The sequence below is a fragment of the Sebastes fasciatus genome, chromosome 19 (assembly GCF_043250625.1).
Source record: "Sebastes fasciatus isolate fSebFas1 chromosome 19, fSebFas1.pri, whole genome shotgun sequence".
In the NCBI taxonomy this organism is placed as follows: domain Eukaryota; kingdom Metazoa; phylum Chordata; class Actinopteri; order Perciformes; family Sebastidae; genus Sebastes; species Sebastes fasciatus.
Window position 1 is genome coordinate 8,823,977 of NC_133813.1, and position 21,129 is coordinate 8,845,105.

The window sequence follows — 21,129 nt, forward strand, 5'->3', positions numbered from 1 at the left end:
TATTTGTTATTATTATTATTATTATTATTATTAGAAGTAGTAGTTGTGTTGTTGTTGTTGTTGTTGTTATTATTATTATAATAATTATTATTATCATCATCAATAATAATTTTGTTGTAATTTTTTAATAATTATTGATGATGATAATAATAATTATAATAACAATAATAACAACAACTACTACGTCTAATAATAATAATAATTATATATATTAAAAATATTATAAATATATAATATAATATTTTTCTTTTTACAACACCAGAATAATAAGCGGAACCTTTAGAACTACAGAGCCGGCTGCACCAACAACACGGAAGGTTTTATGTGCAACACTTCAGAACGCGGAAGTGAAGCTTGTGTTTACGTTTTCGACCAGTTGCTCGCACCGAAGAGGAAAAGCTTCATATTGTGAAACACTATGGCGGTGAGCTCCGTCCACCTGGAGTCCGACGCCTTCCTGGTGTGTATGAATCACGCGTTGAGCACAGAGAAAGAGGAGGTGATGGGTTTGTGCATCGGACAGGTTGAACTCACCCGGATCGTCCACATCCACTCCGTCATCATCCTCCGGCGCTCGGACAAGAGGAAGGACCGGGTGGAGATCTCTCCGGAGCAGCTGTCGGCGGCCTCCACGGAGGCGGAGCGGCTGGCAGACATGACCGGCAAACCGATGCGTGTGGTCGGCTGGTACCACTCCCATCCGCACATCACCGTGTGGCCCTCCCACGTCGACGTGAGGACCCAGGCTATGTACCAGATGCTGGATCAGTGCTTTGTAGGGCTCATCTTCTCCTGCTTCATCGAGGACAAGAACACCAAAACAGGCCGGGTGTTGTACACCTGCTTCCAGTCCGTGCAGGCGCAGAAGGGCGCCGAGTACGAGCGGGTGGAGATCCCCATCCACGTGGTGCCCAGAGAAGCCATCGGTAAGGTGTGCCTGGAGTCGGCCGTGGAGCTGCCGAGGATCCTGTGCCAGGAGGAGCAGGACACCTACAGGAAGATCCACAGCCTGGGGCACCTGGACCCCGTCACCAAGATCCACAACGGCTCGGTGTTCACCAAGAACCTGTGCAGCCAGATGTCGGCGGTGAGCGGGCCGCTGCTGCAGTGGCTGGAGGACCGGCTGGAGCAGAACAAGCAGAGCATCGTGGAGCTGCAGCGGGAGAAGGAGAGGCTGCAGCTGGAGCTGGATGCTCCGTGAGGGACAGTGTTTGGAGACCACTATCAGATCTTGTTGGACAGAGGAAATGGACCTTCTGTTTTGATCTTCTTTAAGATGTTCTCAGCTTCCAGACAGAGCTGGGTGTTGAATACTTTTTTTTGTACCAACCGAAAAGTGTTTAATACAAAAAAAGTGACATTAAATGTCTGGTCAGAATTGTAGTTTCGATTACTTGCTCTTGATAAGAAATGTCTTTTATTTAAATGGTTATTTTATTAAATTGATTATATTTAGGTGATGCTGTTTAGTATTAAGACTAGGGCTGCAACTAAGGATTACTTTCATTAATTAATAAACTACCAATTATTTTCTCAATTTAATCGATTAATCTTTTTTGTAAATGGATTTTATATAGCGCCTTTCTACTCTTCTGACCACACTTTACACTACATCTCAGCATTCACACATTCATACACTGATGCAAGGTGCCAACCTGCCCATCAGGATCTAATCTCAATACTCATTCACTGATGGTGTGTAACAGTATCTTGCTCAAGGACACTTCGACATGTGGATCGAACCGCAGACTTTCCGATTGGTGGATGACCCGCTCTACCACTAAGCCACAGCCGACATTATCTATGACATGTCAGAAAAGTATGGAAAATGTCCACATCTGGGTATCATTGGATAATCCGTAATTCATTTGTAATTTAAAATTAAAAAAAATGTAAATGTTTTTTTTCGTTTGAACCAAAAAATGGAAATACCATGAAGAGGATAGAGATAGGACATGAGCTGATTATTTACCAAGGATTCCAAGATTTTATTCGGATTTTTGAGCATACATGTTGTATAGGTGGTGCCAGCTTTCTGTGTGTGTGAGGAACTTCCCTTTTTGTTTTATCTACAACAAGAACACAAGATTGTAAAATGGAGAGCTCTGAGCGATTGTTCAGATTGATGGCAACATAGAGCTGATTGCCATCCACACAGGAGGGGAAATTTATGACTAAACTGCAAATTAGGCCACAAAAGAGGGGTTATATAGGCAGAGAAGAGGTTAGGTAAGGTCTAAATCACGAAGAGTGCTTACAGATATCTGTGATTGTGTTAAATGTGTGTGCAAAATGGAGAAATCGAAACGGAGGCTTCACCGGAGTCAAGAAATAGATCATTAACCACTTTGGTTACGGTGCTGCTAAGTGCTCTAAACACAGACTGAAAAGGCTCAAAGAGGTGAACATAAGCAGGGTAGCTTTCAATAAAGAGAGTTTAAGGGTTTAGATTATGAACAGTGGTCAACAAACTATATTTTTAACCTTAAGAATAATAATAAATATTCATAAGAAAGTGCTACTAGTGAGCAGAGTTCTCTCACTACTATACAGGGACTAGGTGTTTTCTGTTAATTAGCTTCCTGTCTGCTGGTTGAGTTCTGTACTTTGAGCTGTTTGGACGGACGTCCTGGTTGGCCGGTGCGGCTCGCGGGGGTGGGCAACGGAGCAAGTGGGGGCCGCGGGGCATAGCAGGGGGGCAAGACGTGGCCTCCTTTAAGGGACAGGAGGCCGATCTCTCTCCTGAGGGCCTCGGCCTGCTGCGACTGGGTTTTCAACAGCCCCTGGAGCCTCGGGATCTCATCCTGGGTCACATGTCTCCTGTAATCCTGGAACTGTCGGCCCTGGAGACACACAAACGGATGTGAATGTCACCTGCAAAACCTGTTGATTGCTACTTGACTTCTCTACTATTTCACGTTTTTACATGTGAAATATTATACAGTAGATCCAATGACTGTGTGTGATGTCTGTCACCAGCTGTGGATTCAAGAGGTAACTAAAATCCTGTGTGAACAGAGGTTGTGGCCTCAGTGAAAGGGAAGTTTAATACTACCATATTAACATTGTGGAAACCAGCGTTAATATGACATATAAAATAAATTCAATGCACAGAAATTACCATTTTCTTCTGCTTGGCGTTGAGTTTATGCTCCAGATCCATCTTCTGGTCGAGACTGCTCTTCATGCAGAAGAGACGCTCTGTGTTACACCTGGTCACCTCCATCTGAGCCTGACGCACCTCTTCTACCTTCAGCTGAATATCACACACACACACACGCACGCACGCACGCACACACGCACACACACACACACGCACACACAAATCCAGAAAAAATATCAATGGACCTACTCCAATTTAAGTTGTTTTTAAAAATGATGTGAAAATGAAAAACTTGAAGTTTAAAGAGAACAGAATCTCACACACAGCGCAGACACAAACACACACACGCATGCACGCACGCACACACACACACACACAGGTCAGCTTACATCCCACTCTTTGAGTTCCTTTGCGTATCCAGCTTCTCGGAGGAGTTTGTCCTGCTTGAGCTCCTCCAGTTTAATGTTCCCCGACAGCGTCTGCAGAACCGCCAGATCCACCAGCCTCCCGAACTTCACCATCATCATCTGGTTGCACTTCTTCTCCAGCTCTGCACCAACACACAGATCACTATGAATGTCCCCAGAATGTCCTTTTCTGGCACTGGCAATAATCACTCATGTGGCATCTGATTTTCACACGTTGTATAATCTAAGAGGTTTCAGGTTAAACCAGATGGGAGTTGGCGCTCCTCTAGGCCCAGATGTTGGCCTGTGTGGGTCTTACTCTGGATGTTGACGTCCATGTCCTTGCGGTCAAGTAGGAGCCTGACGTGGTGGTTGCGCGCCTCACAGTACAGATCTCTCTGCTGGCTCTTTTCCACCTGCAGCTGCTTGATGCGCTGCTGCAGCCTGTTGAGCTCCGTCATGTCCAGCACCAACCCTGGGCTCAGGTCTGACGACACAGAGCCCTTAATGACATACTCAATCTGGTAGAGGAATGGAGAAGGTGGAGGGAAGAGAAGAGGAATTGCAGGAGATGATAAAATGTAACAAGTGAAGTCAAAATTCTATAGTGCCTAATAAACTTAAAGACGTTGTTTTACCAAAGAAAAAAACCATAACGCTGCAATAATGAGCATAAAATTGAATGTGAAACTGAGCGAACCTCCACAGTTTAGGGCTGTTTACCTGGTGCAGTCTGAGAGGAACCACCACATCCAGTTGGTTAATTTTCTGCTGTTTCTCCCTGTTGACTAACTCCAATTCGTCCTCCGCTGCCTCCAGAGTGCTTTCCGCCGCTTTCTCCTGCAGAGCCGAGTAGGTACAACACATACACACCAGGATGCGAGTGACAAAATTAGCACAGGGTGACAAAAATATGTCAGACGAGGAGACGGAAAGATGAAAAGCAGAGTGTGACCTTCTTGGCGAGGTTGTCGCACTCCTTCTTCAGAGCTTCAGCGCATTTCTTCTCCTCCACCAACAGTTCCTCCAGGTCCAGCCGATGCTCACGCAGCTGCAGTGTGTTCTCGAACAACTCTGGATTACAGCCTGACACACACACACGGATTCATATTTATAGTTGAAGCTAAAGGTAAAGGTGCTACTGATAACAAGGATAACATTCAGCTACTAGATGTCGCACTCTCCCCCCTCCGTCCCATTGCATTCACTTCACAACAACTGGTTGCCAGTTAGTTGCACAACCTGCATGTTTTATGGGGTCTGAATATTTTTTCCACCACAATACTGACCTCGAGGGCAGACACTTTTATCCAGAGCACCTCCTCCCTCCTCCGAGCCGCTGTCATAATCATCATCATCCGAGTCATCGTCTTCATCAGAGTCTTCATCACTGTCCTCCTCTTCTTCTGCAAACGCACATTTGGATCATAAAGGACACATATTGATACACACACAGCATCACACCTGTTACATTGTACGCTTGTGTTACTTCCTCTCACCCTCGTTCCCCGTCTGCTCCTTCTTCTGAACACGTTTGATCTTCTTCTTGAAGACTTTGGTCAGGAAGTCTTCAAACTTGTTGTCTTCGCCCAGCGAGGCTTTGAAGGTGGCGGTCAGAGCCTTCTCTCTCTCATGCAGTTTGGCTATGTCTCCCCGCTTCAGTTCCAGCAGTTCCTCACTCTCCTCCAGTTTAGACTGAGAGGAGAGACAGAGAGGAGAGGATGAATCAAATAAGTACATGAGGATCTGTTAATGGTGTTACCGTGTCTATACAGCAGCAGCTTCAGTGCTCCGTCTGCACAGGATGTGTTCAGGTGCAGTATTGAGTCTAGGTCACCTGTGTTTTGGCAGTGCTCGGAGCCCTACACACAATCGCTGTAGTTACGTAGGCTGCGTAAAATGGACGCAAATAGCCTTGAAGTGGAAACATCTGCTTGTGTGAGTTAAACATGGGCCTGCGTAGACAGCTGCATTGATTCAAATCGAAGCGCATTTGTTCCATCAGACGCGTGTGAGACGGACGACTTAAAAACGAGGCTGAAAAGCCTCTTGTGTAGACATGCCGCTAGTGTCCCAGGTCTGTTAATCAAGTTTAAAATCAAACTGTGTGTTACTTTAAAACTCATTCATTTACATTTGAATGAATCCTCAACTTTTAGAACTAAAACTTACATGCTGTTAGGCGACAGTGCCGTTTGTACTATTGTTGCTTTGTAATTCAATTAAGGCACCACTGGTTTGATCTTCAACAATACACAAGATTTTAAATGTTTCTTATATGATTTTTTTCTGTAAAACTAAGTAATAACTATAGTGGAATAAAACATACAATAGTTTACACCAAAGTCAACAGGTACAAATACTCTCTCCCACCGTGATTCTGATCTCCTCTTCAATGTGTCCGTCGAGCTTCTCCTGCAGGCTCTCCTCCCTAATCTCGAACTCCTTGAAGAGCAGCAGCTCCTGGTGGAGCGTCAGCTGACGGAGGTCGGCCATCTTCAGCTGCCAGTCCAGACGCAGCTTCTGGTGACGCAGCAGCAGGAGCTCCGCGTCAAACTGACACACCGAACTCTCCATCTGATGATTAAAAAATAAATCCACGGATCACATTACAATGTTATACATTCCATAAGATATATATATTTTTAATAATTACTTATATATTCTAACATGAAGGCCTCGTATTTGATCATTTAATGAGAAGCAGACCTGCTCCAGCAGAGAGTCCTGCTGGTGGAGCAGTCGGAGCTCCTCTTCCAGATCGCCCAGCTCCACTTCTGTCTCGTCTTCTTCTTCTCTAGTTAAAGATGAAGCTGACACACAGGGAGACCCTTCCTCTCCTCTCTCCTCTTCTTCTTCATCTGAGTCCTCCTCTCCTTGCACCTTTTTCTCCAGCTGCTCCAATAAACTTGCGGCTCCCTCCTGCTCCGTGGTCTGGAACCTGTTTGAAAATAAAAAAAGTAGATATAGTCCTTTAAAATTAAACAATCAGTGGCTAATCAGAACATTCTGGGGCTGTTGCTCTGTCATTAACTTAGCTGTGGTTTCAGGTTTAAGACAGGTTTAAATCTGTGCTGTCTGGTTTAATGTCACATGAACACTTAAACCCCATTGCTGTGTCACTATAAAGCAAGTATATTTGTCCACTCCCATGTTGATAAGAGTATTATTATTATAGTATTACTATAGACAAATCTCCCTTTAAGGTACATTTTGAACAGATAAAAAATGTGCGATTAATTGTGATTAACTACAAACAATCATGCAATTAATCGATTGACAGTCCTAGTTTTTACATCTGAAAAGAACGTTTTTTCTCTTTACTTTTGTCTAAGTCTAGACTTGGTCTTGAATCAAACTAAAACCCGGCTTTTGTACCTCTGTTCCCTCAGAAGCCGGTATCGCTCCAGGGTGGCACGGCTGTACCGCAGCTTCTTCTCTGGGGTTTCCTCTGGCAGTATGGCGGGCATGGCGGGTGGAGGGCGGTAGAGATAGGCCGCCAGACGCTGCTGGACCTTCTGGACCTGCTGAGCCTGAGCGCGCAACTGAGACACCAGGCAGACCTTGGAGTCCCGCAGCGCCACGATCCGTCTATTCATCTCAGTCTGCTTCTCACGCATCTGTTGGGAGTCGTTAAATGAATCTGCTATGTATGCAACCATCATTCATTAATCTATTGTATTAGCATATACAGTATGTGTGTGTTTGTGTGTACATTTTTCTCCAGGCCTGTCCGCTCTGCTCTCTTCGTCTCAACGCTCATCCTCAGGTGTTTCGGCACCATGAAGTCTTTGGCTGACTTCAGTTTTAAGTCTCCGATGTTCTCTTTGGCTTCGCAGATGGCCTGCACATCCAGCGGATCCTCGCAGTCCTCCTGTGGCTTCTCTGCGTAACTGAGATACCAACAAGCCGTCACAGTTTTGCACCAGCACCGCCATAGTTACATCAATCTGGCAATGCATTTTTTAATGGATTTCATGGAAACACCATGACCATAAAACAAAATCTGAAAATGTAAACGTAAATCTAATTTGATCCCAGAGGACTAGGGTGATGTTGTTGAACATGACACTCACAGCTGGGCCCATTCCTGCTTCCTCTTCTCTATCTTGGCTCGAGCTTGTTCAGCTTTCTCTGCAGCCTTTTGGAGCCTCTCGACCTGCCGATCTCCCAGCTGTATCCTTGCTGGACGAGCCGGCTTGGGGAGCATTACCTCCTCCTCTGGAGAACACACACAGGTGGTCGGTCCAGCATGTCTTTGACAGGTGAAACAAACACACAAACACTTTCCTACCTTCTACTATGCTGCTGTCTATTGAATGATCTAATCTGGATTTCCTGCGTCCTAGTGCAAGATGTCCTTCTCCGTTGGTCCAGCTGGGTCTCTTCTGATGTCTGAGCGGGGATGAAGGCTCGGCGAGCGCCGGCAGACAGTAGGTGGAGATTCTGTGGTCGGTGCAAATGGCGACCACAGTGACCTTGGCCTCCAGAGAGTCCTTGAACCTGAAAACAAACACAAGATGTGAGGGTTTCATTCTGGAGGCTGGTGGTCTATTCCTCCTACCTACCTACAGGGGCAAAATCTAAATGAAATGAAAAGTTCTTAGGATGGCAGTCCGGTGAAATATTTTAAACTTGTATGTAAATATTCAGTAAGTCCTCTCATTCTGTTGACTCCGAAGAAGGAATAAAACCTTTTTGTTCCATTCTTAAAAGAGTCAAACCCAATCAAAGTTGGGTCCGTGGCACTCTGTCAGGGGGTCCGCGAAAGTATTTGCTATAAATTATAAAATTGTGCTGTATCATTAAAAAGTACATATCTACCGATAGGGACCATTTGCACCAATAGAACAAGCCTATTGTATCCATTACTCCCACCCACGTTAGCTTTAGAAACTCTGATATGATTGTGACACATCACGTCAATCTGTCATGAATCAGTCACTTCACTCAGGGCGCAACAAACCGTTCCTGCTGCTACTTAGCTTAGCTGGCGAGCATGGAGAAATATTTGAGTCAGTCCATATTGTCAAGTGACGCTAAGCCCAAACTAGCTAAATTGAGAAAATATGACGACAGTTATATCGAGTTTGGTTTTATTGAGAACGGCGACAGGAGACCAAAATCCGTCACGTGTCTTCAGGTGCTAGCGAACGAAGCCGTGAGGCCAGCCAAGCTGGCCAAAACAAAGTGGTATTAACATGATTCAAATTGAAATGTGTTTCTGTTTATCACTATCAAACAGGTCTGAAGTATTTAGGTTGAAAGGTTTCAGAATACACATAGTTCCAATGACAAAAATGGTAGGGAGCAATATGCTTAATCGGTGATACGATTATGAGGGGGTCCTTGGAAAATGTTCTCCCCTTTAAGGGGTCTCTGGCCCCAAAAATTTGAGAACCTCTGCTCTATTAGAAATCCAGAGCATTATTATAACAACAAATAACTATTTGATGTGTAAAGATATAGAGGAGTAATGTCTACCTGAGCAGAGAATGAAGTCCCTCCCCCTCTATCTATGTTGTAATCAGAGCTGCTTTGTTGACATAGCCGGGCCGGCCGCAAATGCCTTTTAGTGCAAGTTCGTGCATGTGAGCGTGCCCCACTGGCTCACTCATTGCCGCCACTCTGCACTGCTCTCATACGGCATTTACAGCTGATAACACTGTCCCGACCGACGGCATCGTCGCTAAAGCGCAGCGCCCACCCTCCGGTTCCCCCTGAGGTTAACACCGTTTTCACTGTTAGCGTTGTTGGCTGCGAGCCGCCGGCTCAGCCATCACCATGTTGAGAGCCGTGCGGATGCAATAGAAATGCTCCCAATCTCACATTTAGCACCTTTAACTTAGTTTAAACGTGTAGTAACAAAACTAAATAACAAATACCAATATCAAACATCTAAATCAGCATTTTTTTAACCTATCTAATGATTTGATTAATTACACGTCTGTGTGTATGTGTGTGTGTGTGTGTGTGTGTGTGTGTGTGTTTAGTCAGTACCAGTCCTGCAGTTTGCTGAGTGCTATGCTGCAGCGCTCCTCCTCCCAGTCCATCTGCTTTCTGACCTCCCTCACCCGCTGGGCCTTCACCCTCTCTACCTGCTCACTGAAACGCCAGTCCAGCTGCAGATCCTACACGTACAAACACACACACACACACACCACACACACCACACACATAACTGAGGTAACATTGTCCTGACATGCATTAATTTCCTTGAGACTTGTCCAAACCTTAATGATAGCTGTTTAGCTGTAAAATGAGAAAGTTTGTTACCCGGCCGCCATGTTGAGAACAGTCGAGCCAAAACCAAGCACCGCCGACCTGCCGGAGCAAACTTTCTCATTTTACAGCTAAACAGTACACTATAAGATGTTTCTGAAAACATTTGAGGAGAGAAATAGGCATTATAGTAACAGAATCTAGATTCATATTGTTAGTCATCCTGTGAGGACAGTTGGACAGAGGACAGGGGACAGGTGAGGGTCGTAGTGGAGGTCAGGGTCGACGGGGATAAGACGAACAGGCTCTTACGCACCACTGATGTCTCGCTTCTGGTGTGAATTCTGGGTGCGACTTTTAGTTTTATTGTAAAACTAAACCAGATACAGCAGCTGCAATGGCAAACCACATGAACTGTCAAACCACATGACAGTGGATGACCCAGGTGAGTGTGTGTGTGTGTGTACCGCAGGTGTCAGGCGAACATGCTCCAGCAGTCTCTGGTTGTCGTTCAGCAGCAGTTCAAACTTCTTCTGGAGCATAGCCAGCTTCTTCCGCTTCGCCACATTCTTCAGCTCGACCTCCCGACGCAGACGATCCTTCGCCAGCTTCTGGTTGGCCGTCTCTATGCTGGACGGGTGGTGGGGGCGGAGGTTAGGGAGTTAGATGAGATAGAACTTTAATGATTTTCTTGAGTAACACTGACACCTAAATATAGATGTACTGTAGCTAAATGTAAGATATTCCAATAAATTATAAGGAATAAAATACAGTCAATACAGTCTTCTAGTGTGGAGATACCTTTCATAAATAAGAAAAGTGACAGATACACAGAAGACAAGAATAGAGTGACAGAGAAAAAGAGATTATTAGATTATTCACACTCACCTGTAGGCTGCTGGGTCCTCAATGTCCTCGGCTAACGCCTCATTCTCAAGACCCACCTGTTAGAATAACATGTGAACAAGATTATATTACTTTTTCTTACTACCATCCATTTGGCCAATCTGCACCAAACCTCCCCAAAAAGTTTAAAATGAGCTTGTAATCTGGCTACATTTGAAACAATCCGGTCGTACACGTCGCCTCCCAACTCCATTCTCGCATCTCAAGTTGATGATTGGACTGTAAACAATGAGTAACATGACTTTGTCGTTCATAGATATATGCTGCATAAAGTGTGAATAAAATGTGCACTGACCCTGGGTGAAGGAACCTTGGCCCTCTTCCTCTGCAGGCCTTTCTGTAGCTCCTCTGGAGGAAGCAGGCTGAAGGAGAAGATGTTCCCGTCATCTCCCGCCGTCAGCACAAAGTGGTCGTCATGGCTACAGCGGATGTGCCGCAGGTGTCCATACTGGTTGTCGTGGACGCTGAGAGCCCAGTAGGCCTGCATGGAGGTGAGGCTGTGGTCGCCAGGCTGCAGAGGGTAAACCCTGATGAAGCCTGATTGCATGCCGCAGAACAGCAGTCGCCTGTCGGAGCTACACACCAAAACACCAGGAGGGAAACTTTATACAGGTAATAGTATTGTGGTTCCAATGTGAAGGAGGCTCTGAAGTTTACCTCCTAAAGAGTTCCTTAATTTAATTAATTACTGGCCTTATTTCACACTCTTTCTGCTACAGTGGGTATTTTAATTTTCTCTTGATAGATTTAAAGCGGCAGTGAATGATTTGTGGCCACGAGATGGCGGAAAAACTCCAAAACAATCTGGCAGTTTCACCCAGGTGCTTTTTTTTACACATCTAGCACATACAGAGCAACCACCTGGTGAATGTAAGTCCAATATTCACTCTCCTTTTAGCTCTGTTTTGGTCTAAACCAACTCCCTGTGAAAAATATCTGTCTCTTTCTAGCTGTTTCTTCACCAGCTATTCAATAACTGTCTGTCTGCTGTCTGGTTCTCTGTGGGTTCAGCACTTCAAGCAACATTTTCCCATTACATTCAGTCATTTGATCTTTGAATCATTGTTGATATAAAGAATATTGATTTGTTGGATTGTCCTCCGGCTACCTGAAGGTGACGGAGCGAATGGAGTCGTCGTCTGTGCTGTGGATAGGCAGGGAGTAAAAGGGCTCATCCTGCCGCTGGGCCGGATCCTGGTCCTGCTTCTCAGAGAACTTACAGTGATACAGGAAACCTGAGTCAAAGCCACCCTGCAGGAGAGAGAAAAGAGAGAAACTCATTCAATCTTTAGAATAAGAATAAGTGAAGTTAAGATTACAAATCTGACCGAACATTTGAATACTTTTGGTATTGGACTGTATTGAGGTTCGATACTCAGCTGTGTTGAACCGTGGGTTTTACGTCAAGGTGAGAAAGTTGCCCCTTTTACACAGAGATTACGCAATACTGCCGTAAAGAAGTTCCGCCATTACGCCGGCTTTGCTTTTGTGTGAGTGTGTGTGTGCGTGGGTGTACCATGGAGAGCCAAAACTGGCCAGGCTGTGAGTAGAAGCCACAGTAGAGAGGACTTGGAGTCTCGGGGATGCAGATACGGGGCAACTCTTCCTCTTCCTCCTCCTCCTCTTCTTCCTCTGGCTCTAAGTCCGGCTGATTTGATTCTTTCAACATCTTTACTCTCTCTTTCTTCTTCTTATCCTTTACAGCTTGACGTCTTGCGATTTCCTCCTCTCTCTGAAATACACAAACACGCGAATGAAAACACAAATGGTCTAAAACTGACATGGAGTTGGTTATTTCCACTAAAATCATACAGATCCCCCTTTAAATAATGAAGGAAAGAAAAATACTTGGATAACACACAGCGAGTAATTCTGGTGTATATTATAAACAAAACATATAGTATGATGTTATACAGCCATAAAAGGGGACGTGTACAATTAAAACCCTACAAAACTAAAGCTAAGAAAGACAAAGCCCAGACCTTGATTCGAGATTTGATGCTCCTGAACCTGAAAGATCTGCTGGCCAGTTCAGGCAGCTGGAAGGATTTGGTCAGCCTCTCGGCCTCTGGATCAGGACTGTGCACCTCGACCACGTGACCGCTCTGACACAGAACAAGCAGCCTGCTTTCACTCTGAGAAAAAAATCATAAAAGAAATCAGTTGAATCAAAAATGTTCCATCACAGAGATATTTGGACGCGAGTGGGTCGGAGACCAGACTTACGTGGGAATGAGGTGACCACTCCAGCGCCTGCACCGGCCCGGGAACTTGGACAAAGCCGATGGGGTTGTATTTTTCCTCGACACTGAAGAAGAACACAGTGCTGTCGGAGCTCTGAGCAGGAGGGTGGAGGTGAGAGGTCAGAAAGGTGAGACGGATAACAAAAAAAAGGAAAAAAACAAAACTATGGACTAATAAAGTGTCTATAGAAACTTCTCAAACACATCTCTACCAATGATCTTCAGTGCTACAGTTTTAAAGCTAGAGTGAAGATACTGACATCATATGAAACTGGAAAAACCTAAGGAATCCATTGATACCAACCATGCTATACTAGCTTGTCGTGAATGAGGTCAAATAACGCTCCAAACTCGCAGATAACGTGCTAATGGTGCTAACAGTGCTAAGAGTGCTAACAGTGTTAACTTGGGGAGAAACCGGAGGGTGTTGCTCTGCGTCTGCGACGACACCGTGGGCTCGGTACGTCGTAAGAAAGCAGTGCAGAGCAGTGCAGTGGGGCATGCTCACATGCACGAACATGCACTAAAAGGCACACGCGGCCGGCCCGGCTATGTCAACAAAGCAAGGAGAAGCTCTGATTACAACACACACAGAGGGAGAGTGACTTCATTCTCTGCTCAGGTAGACATCACTCCTCTATATCTTTACATAACAAATAGTTGTTTGATGCTATTTTAATGCTCTGGATATCATATAGAGCACCTTTAAAGTAAACAAGCATTTTGCCAAATTGCTATTTCCTTTGGCTCTCAGAGTGGAAAGCATTGTTTTCTTGGAAAACCTCTTACCCCCGTGGCTAAGATCTCTCCATTTCGTTCATAGGCAACAGCAGTTACGGGGCCATTATGGGGTTTGAAGGCCTGTTTGAGGCGCAGCTCGGCATCTCCTTTGGGGGTGCGCCCGGTGACTACATTCAGCCTCTGAGGGTCGTACAGCTCCAGTAAGCGGACCACCCCGTCCTCAAAGCCCGTCACCAGTAAACTCCCACTCTGGTTCACCTAAAGACAAAACACCAGAGCCTCAGAGGTCCTGTCAGTACACATCCCATGTGGTAGCATGATACATTTTCACACTTACCAAAGGTGGAGCCCAGCTAAGAGCAGTTCCTCCCTGATTGAAGCGACAGGTGGTCAGCTCTCTTTTGGCCAGGAAGTCAAAAACTCTGACTGAACCTGGAGAGCAGGGACAGACGCAGACAGAGTACCTGTTATAGTGTACGTGTATTTGCAAAGAACAGTATGTGTGCAGGTGTGGAAGTGCGCAACACTCACGGTCTAGCGCGGTCGTGGCCATCAGGTGGGATTTCCTGGACACCTCCATGCCCTGGATCGGCCCGGCGTGGAAGGAAAATAGGCACTCTGGATCAGGACTCTGCACACAGACGATACAGCAACTGTTATTTCACTGGGTGAGGACACTGTGTTATTCCAGTCATTTATTACAACATGTGATGATACAATATGGTTTGCAATGTATTTTCCATTAGAACTAGGACTATTGGTTATCACCATAACAAATATACACCTCAATAAAAATAAATGTAACCATACCTTTCTCCTGTTGGCTCACCTGTTTGTTCTACTTGATCGTTAATCGTTAATCTTATTTCTATATATTGTATGTACCCTTGTTAACACCTTATTTTGAAAACGATCCGGTCCATTGGAGTGTATTTACCCTCAACTGATTTGATCCAAACATTATAAGTAATAAAAGAAAACAAAGCTAATTTTTTTAAGATAACAACATAATTAACTTGTGATCTCGAGATAACGGCATTAAAAAAAATGTTTGAATCGTGTCCATTTAGGGCTTCAGTTAATAATAATAATTATCATTAGTAGTAGTAGTTCTACATAAATATTTCAATGTAAAATCAATGATTGTGTAAGGAACACTTTGTGCACATCTGTCAACCTCCCTGTGTAGAAGAATCAGAACAGTCTAGTTATATGGACTCTACCGTGATGTGAAGAGTTTTCTCTACATCCATCATAGATTGATAGAAGTGTTGGTAGTAGTGACACCGTAGCTGGCCAAGAATGGAGCACTTTGCATTATAGAATGTGTAACGTACACATAATGTCTCTATAAAAAATAAGTGTGAGAAACTCACCGTATAGGTGAATGAAAGATCCAGTTTCCAGATGGATCCGCTGGAATCCTACAAGACCACATAGTGGAGACATCAGGTTCTGATTGAGTAAAGGCCAAGTCATGTAATACAACAAATTGTTTTAGTTAGTGACCTTCGACCTTCCGCCCTCTGACCTGAGCAAAACAGATGAAGGAGTCAGGCACGGAGTTCTTCACCACAGAGGAGAGGCAGACGTTGTGTCCGACCATCAGCTCATTCATGGGCTCCAGCTCAAACCTGCTGCTGCCGCTGCTACTGTCGGCGGTGTCGATGCTCTCAAAATCCCAGCCCTGCAGAGGGCACAGGGTGTGGGGGTTACAAAGTCATACTGATTATAAGAAAGCAGTCAAAACATCATTTTGTGAAAACATCTGACGACAAATTTGACGTACATATTCTACAAGTGAATAATTTTGAGGCGGTGTTACTGTGAGTGTCTTACCCGGACCGCTCCATCAGAGCCAATTGTCATCAGCTGTCCGTCTTCCAGGGCAAACGGCTGGACCATCCCAGCGTGGCAGTTCCGTCCCTCTTTACGGCAAATCTCCACCTTGATGGCGTCCCCATCCCACAGCAGCAAGTTGCCCCAGTGTGAGCCGGACACCACCTGACAGGAGGAGACGAAGGGCGACGATAGTCAGAAGTAACTGTTTGTTCTCTTGAGTCTTACAGAGGATTTTTTAAACCAAAATATTTTTAAGTTTGACCGTGCAAAAAGCAGTTCACAAAAACAACCAGTAGCTGTCCTGGAGCTTTCGATCGTATCACACACTCTTTATCAATAAATGCTCAAAAAAAGCGCCAGAACAGCTACTGGGTGAGATTGTTTTTATCAGAAACATATGAAATAAAAAAGAAAATAATGATTTTCTGTATAATTTTACTTTTTCCAAACCTCTAGTTTCATACATTTCCAGGTTTTCCTGACATTTTGTACACAAACCCAACCTGTTAAAACAGCAGGACACAGACCTTTCCATCCGGAAGTTCCACGTAGCCCTCAATATCAGTCGCTGCAGTTTTCCCAAAATGTCCCATAAGCCCTTGCAATTTAACACCAGTGAATGTGCTGGCCATTTTCCAGAACCTGACAGAGAGACGGAGAGAAGGTAATATAAACATATTCAATATCAGTGTAAGGGAATAATTCATAGCAGTGCTTTAACAGGGTTACAGGGTTGAGGAGGATACAGTATACATGTCCTTTACTTGATGTGTCCAGATCCCGATGATGTGAGCAGTCCCGGGTTGTATGGGGAGAAGCTGACTCGGTAGACCTCCTGAGAAATGGCCTTGCACCTCAGCTTCACCTCCTCCTGCCTCCAGTTCCACAGCGTCAGCATGTAGTCGGGTTCGCTCCCCACGCTGGCCAGCAGACTCCCGTCACGGTTAAAGTCCACAAAGCTGTACGCCTGCTCCGTACCGCCTACAAGCATGAACATGGTCATCAATACATTTGAAAAAAAAGGTATAACTCAATGCATCTTGGTCCCATTTACCTCTGAGGATGCGGAACGGTCGTAACGAGGGATATTCATATACGATGATGTTGGGCTGGTTTCCCTTCTCTGCTACAACAAAGTACTCCTTGCTGGGGTGGGTCTAAACACACACACACACACACACACACACACACACACACACACACACACACACAGAAATTAAGACATTTTTAAGCAATATCAGTAGTGCATTTTTTCTCCACATACATGTAAATACAGTATATCCCTTAAATGGTTAAGGAGTAAAAATAAAACTTTTTTATATATGTCGCTCTATAATAATAAAGCCATAAATGCCCGAAAGATAATAAAAACAAGAACCTTTACTTAAGGCGAGAAGCTACATGCAAAACATAGTTTTTCATGTTTGACTCTTCACTTACATGACATGCAGTTTGTCAGCCATCTTACCGTGATGGAGCCGATTCCTCCTCCACTGCAGGAGCGAAGGTATCTCTGCTCCTTGGTGGAAACGTCCAGCAGGACGAGCAGGTTGCCTGCTATGAAGATCAGGGTTCGGTCATCCAGCAGCTGCAGGTTCCCCCTGCGCCCACTGTCATAGCCAAAGGAGTGACTGAATGCAGGGGGAATTAAGGATCGAGATCATATTCACCCAAGATTTGCTTTAGATTACTTTATTATGTTCTCTCATCATACTTATTGACTGAGTATGAGGAGAGAACGATAGAGGAGATCTTTTTTCATTTCCAAAGAAGGATACGAGAGGTGCAGGAGGTTCTCAGGGATTTCAGAGTTGGGGGTGATGGACGGTCTGGAGTGAAGTTCCTCATACTTGTAGTTCCTTTCTACAGACAGCTGCCTTTTTGATCCCTCTTCAGCTTTCTGTTGCATCACTTAATTGTGAGGGAGGAAACATTTGAAGAGGTAAAACTCCAGCAGTGATTTAACTTGTGCATCTGATTTTTTATTTTACTTTTGCATTTAAAGTCTAGTGACACTTCTATTGACATTTCATTCAAGCTTATCTCATATTTAAACTCCAACTTAAAGGGACTGTTTGTAAGAATCCGAAATGGTTAACAGCGACACCTGTGGCTGTTAAGTCAACGAAAGTCAGCGTCGGGCTCGCGCTTGTGGTTGCTCTAAATAGACATGAACGAGCATCGCTCAAAACAGTAATAGAAATACTCTGCTCTCTAGTTACCTTCAGGGTTTTCCTGTGAAGCTGTCTCTTCGCTCTCAGCCTCTTCACCTTCCGAAGGTGTGTTTTCTTCCGACATTTCCGCTGTTACTGTAAAATAAAGAGCACAATTTATTATTCAAAGGCTTAGTATGTGTTCATATAGAGTGAAGATGTCTTTGTTCAGAGCATATTGTACACCACTGTATACAGCCCATTTGTGGTCAAGCTATAAAAAAGCGAGCTTACAGAGACTTCAGGTCGCATATAGCTAATGATGCAATGAGAATATCATTAAAAAGATCAAGATGTTCCAGTGCAAGTGAAATGTTTGTGTCTGCAGGCATAAATACTTTTCAAACTGTATTAAGAAATCTCATGTACAAATTTATATGCCGGCTTAATCACTCTGAGAATGACATAATCTTGCGGTTGTCCAACATCAGATTTAGCACTAAAAGGTACCAATCACAGCTGTGGAGGCACTGGTATAGTTCTTTATTTGTAAGGCATTGATGTATGTATATATATCTTTAATATTTATATTTTTATTATCTTGTATCATGACTTTTTATAGTGCTGTAATGTATTATTTGTAATGTATTGTTGTTGTTTTTTCTTTTTTTTCTTATCTGGACCTTGAGTCTGAAATTAAGTTTGATTAGCTATACCTCATCATAGACATACTCTGCTCTCTAGTTACCTTCAGGGTTTTCCTGTGAAGCTGTCTCTTCGCTCTCAGCCTCTTCACCTTCCGAAGGTGTGTTTTCTTCCGACATTTCCGCTGTTACTGTAAAATAAAGAGTACTATTTATTATTCAAAGGCTTAGTATGTGTTCAGATAGAGTGAAGATGTCTCTATTCAGAGCATATTGTACACCACTGTATACAGCCCATTTGTGGTCAAACTATAAAAAAGTGAGCTTACAGAGACTTCAGGTCTCATATAGCTAATGATGCAATGAGAATATTATTAAAAAGACCAAGATGTTCCAGTGCAAGTGAAATGTTTGTGTGTGCAGGCATAAATACTTTTCAATACTTATATACTCAATACTTTTTGTATTAAGAAATCTCATGTACAAATTTATATGCCGGCTTAATCACTCTGAGAATGACATAATCTTGCGGTTGTCTAACATCAGATTTAGCACTAAAAGGTACCAATCACAGCTGTGGAGGCACTGGTATAGTTCTTTATTTGTAAGGCATTGATGTATGTATATATATCTTTAATATTTATATTTTTAATATCTTTTAATCATGGCTTTTTATAGTGCTGTAATGTATTATATGTAATGTATTGTTGTTGTTTTTCTTTTTTTTCTTATCTGGACCTTGAGTCTGAAATTAAGTTTGATTAGCTATACCTCATCATAGACATACTCTGCTCTCTAGTTACCTTCAGGGTTTTCCTGTGAAGCTGTCTCTTCGCTCTCAGCCTCTTCACCTTCCGAAGGTGTGTTTTCTTCCGACATTTCCGCTGTTACTGTAAAATAAAGAGTACTATTTATTATTCAAAGGCTTAGTATGTGTTCAGATAGAGTGAAGATGTGTCTGTTCAGAGCATATTGTACACCACTGTATACAGCCCATTTGTGGTCAAACTATAAAAAAGCGAGCTTACAGAGACTTCAGGTCGCATATAGCTAATGATGCAATGAGAATATTATTAAAAAGACCAAGATGTTCCAGTGCAAGTGAAATGTTTGTGTCTGCAGGCATAAATACTTTTCAAACTGTATTAAGAAATCTCATGTACAAATTTATATGCCGGCTTAATCACTCTGAGAATGACATAATCTTGCGGTTATCAGATTTAGCACTAAACGGTACCAATCACAGCTGTGGAGGCACTGGTATAGTTCTTTATTTGTAAGGCATTGATGTATGTATATATTTATATTAATATTAATATTTTTAATATCTTTTAATCATGACTTTTTTTAGTGCTGTAATGTATTATATGTAACGTATTGTTTTTTCTTATCTGGAACTTGTGTCTGCCATAAAGTTTGAATTGAATTTAAATATGCAATATTAAAGGGACTATTTGTAACTTTGTAAGCGTATAAATGTAGCGGGTCGTCACACATGCGCGCTCGCATATGCGCGTTCGCGTGTAGCCGCTGTACCCTCCTCCTCTGCCTGCCTGCCTTCACTCAGACAGCTCAGCTCGCTCCACCTCTAGACGTGAACGCGCGCTCACTCCACACTGCAGAAGAGTTAGTTCAGCTGTGAGAATATCTAGTGAATGTACAGGGGACGTTTGTGCAGAAATAACTGCTGCAGCTCCTCCAGACCAACAGAGGTTTTCCGTGTCTTGTGAAGTGACCAAGCTGTGCAGAGAGTTACGTTGTCTTCTCGTTACCGACCGGGTGCCGGTGTCTCCTCTGCTCTCTCCGGCTGCGGGCGGAGAGAGCGGAGGAGACACGCTGCAGAGCGCCGCTGCCTCAGCCTGCACTTAGGCAGGAAAAGCCAACACTAGGATCAGATCTAAATCATGTTCATGGAGAGACCTCCGTCTGGTCAGCTAACATTACTGCCAAGCAGCTGAAATATAGAGTGATATTGTGGTTTTAGCTGACGTGTGTCGCCTCACTGTTTTGAGCGATGCTCGTTCATGGCTATTTAGAGCGAGCAAGCGCGAGCCCGACGCTGACTTTCGTTGATTTCACGGCCACAGGTGTCGCTGTTAAGAAGCATTTCTGAAAGTTACAAATAGTCCCTTTAACTGAGGTTTTGTTAGTATTCTGTCAGCATAACATTAGCCAGCTTATTTTTGTCCAGATGACAGTCTGCCTTCAAACATGGCAGCGCGTCCCAGAATGCACCGCGGTTCCCACTCCCAGTTGAGCTACATGATGATGCCTCATCATAGACAGTATATACTCTGCTTACATGATGATGCCTCATCATAGACAGTACATACTCTGCTTACATGATGATGCCTCATCATAGACAGTACATACTCTGCTTACATGATGATGCCTCATCATAGACAGTATATACTCTGCTTACATGATGATGCCTCATCATAGACAGTACATACTCTGCTTACATGATGATGCCTCATCATAGACAGTACATACTCTGCTTACATGATGATGCCTCATCATAGACAGTATATACTCTGCTTACATGATGATGCCTCATCATAGACAGTACATACTCTGCTTACATGATGATGCCTCATCATAGACAGTACATACTCTGCTTACATGATGATGCCTCATCATAGACATACTCTGCTCTCTAGTTACCTTCAGTGTGTTCCTGTGAAGCTGTCTCTTCGCTCTCAGCCTCTTCCCCAACCGAAGTTGTGTTTTCTTCAGACATTTCTGCTGTTACTGTAAAATAAAGAGCATAATTTATTATTCAAAGGTTATAGTATAATATATATTCCAACTTGACCAATGTGATAACAAAGTAAAATACAGCGTTAGCAACTACTTAAAGTTAGATTT

General features: G+C 43.8%; 2 protein-coding genes across 2 annotated transcripts; one reads left to right on the forward strand and one right to left on the reverse strand.

The window, feature by feature from the left end:
* The first annotated feature begins 304 nt into the window (after positions 1–304).
* brcc3 (BRCA1/BRCA2-containing complex, subunit 3) lies at positions 305–3,117 on the forward strand. Its single transcript, XM_074617099.1, has one exon. It carries the CDS (start codon positions 419–421, stop codon positions 1,199–1,201), a length of 783 nt encoding a protein of 260 aa, XP_074473200.1. The 5' UTR covers positions 305–418; the 3' UTR covers positions 1,202–3,117.
* On the reverse strand, positions 1,965–21,008 carry cfap44 (cilia and flagella associated protein 44). Its single transcript, XM_074617097.1, has 37 exons — positions 20,926–21,008; positions 19,065–19,151; positions 18,366–18,452; positions 17,687–17,773; positions 17,243–17,375; positions 16,933–17,095; positions 16,519–16,621; positions 16,229–16,445; positions 15,992–16,106; positions 15,462–15,626; positions 15,154–15,309; positions 14,999–15,046; positions 14,154–14,253; positions 13,960–14,054; positions 13,671–13,880; positions 12,865–12,975; positions 12,621–12,773; positions 12,155–12,370; positions 11,747–11,889; positions 10,934–11,213; positions 10,621–10,676; positions 10,200–10,362; positions 9,511–9,641; positions 7,805–8,013; positions 7,587–7,731; positions 7,226–7,403; positions 6,889–7,130; positions 6,220–6,451; positions 5,884–6,087; positions 5,010–5,205; positions 4,800–4,916; positions 4,466–4,596; positions 4,234–4,350; positions 3,830–4,031; positions 3,493–3,653; positions 3,122–3,256; positions 1,965–2,843 (listed from the first exon to the last, which is right to left on the reverse strand). Exons 1-37 carry the CDS (start codon positions 20,999–21,001, stop codon positions 2,571–2,573), a joined length of 5,637 nt encoding a protein of 1,878 aa, XP_074473198.1. The 5' UTR covers positions 21,002–21,008; the 3' UTR covers positions 1,965–2,570.
* Between the last annotated feature and the right edge of the window lie 121 nt (positions 21,009–21,129).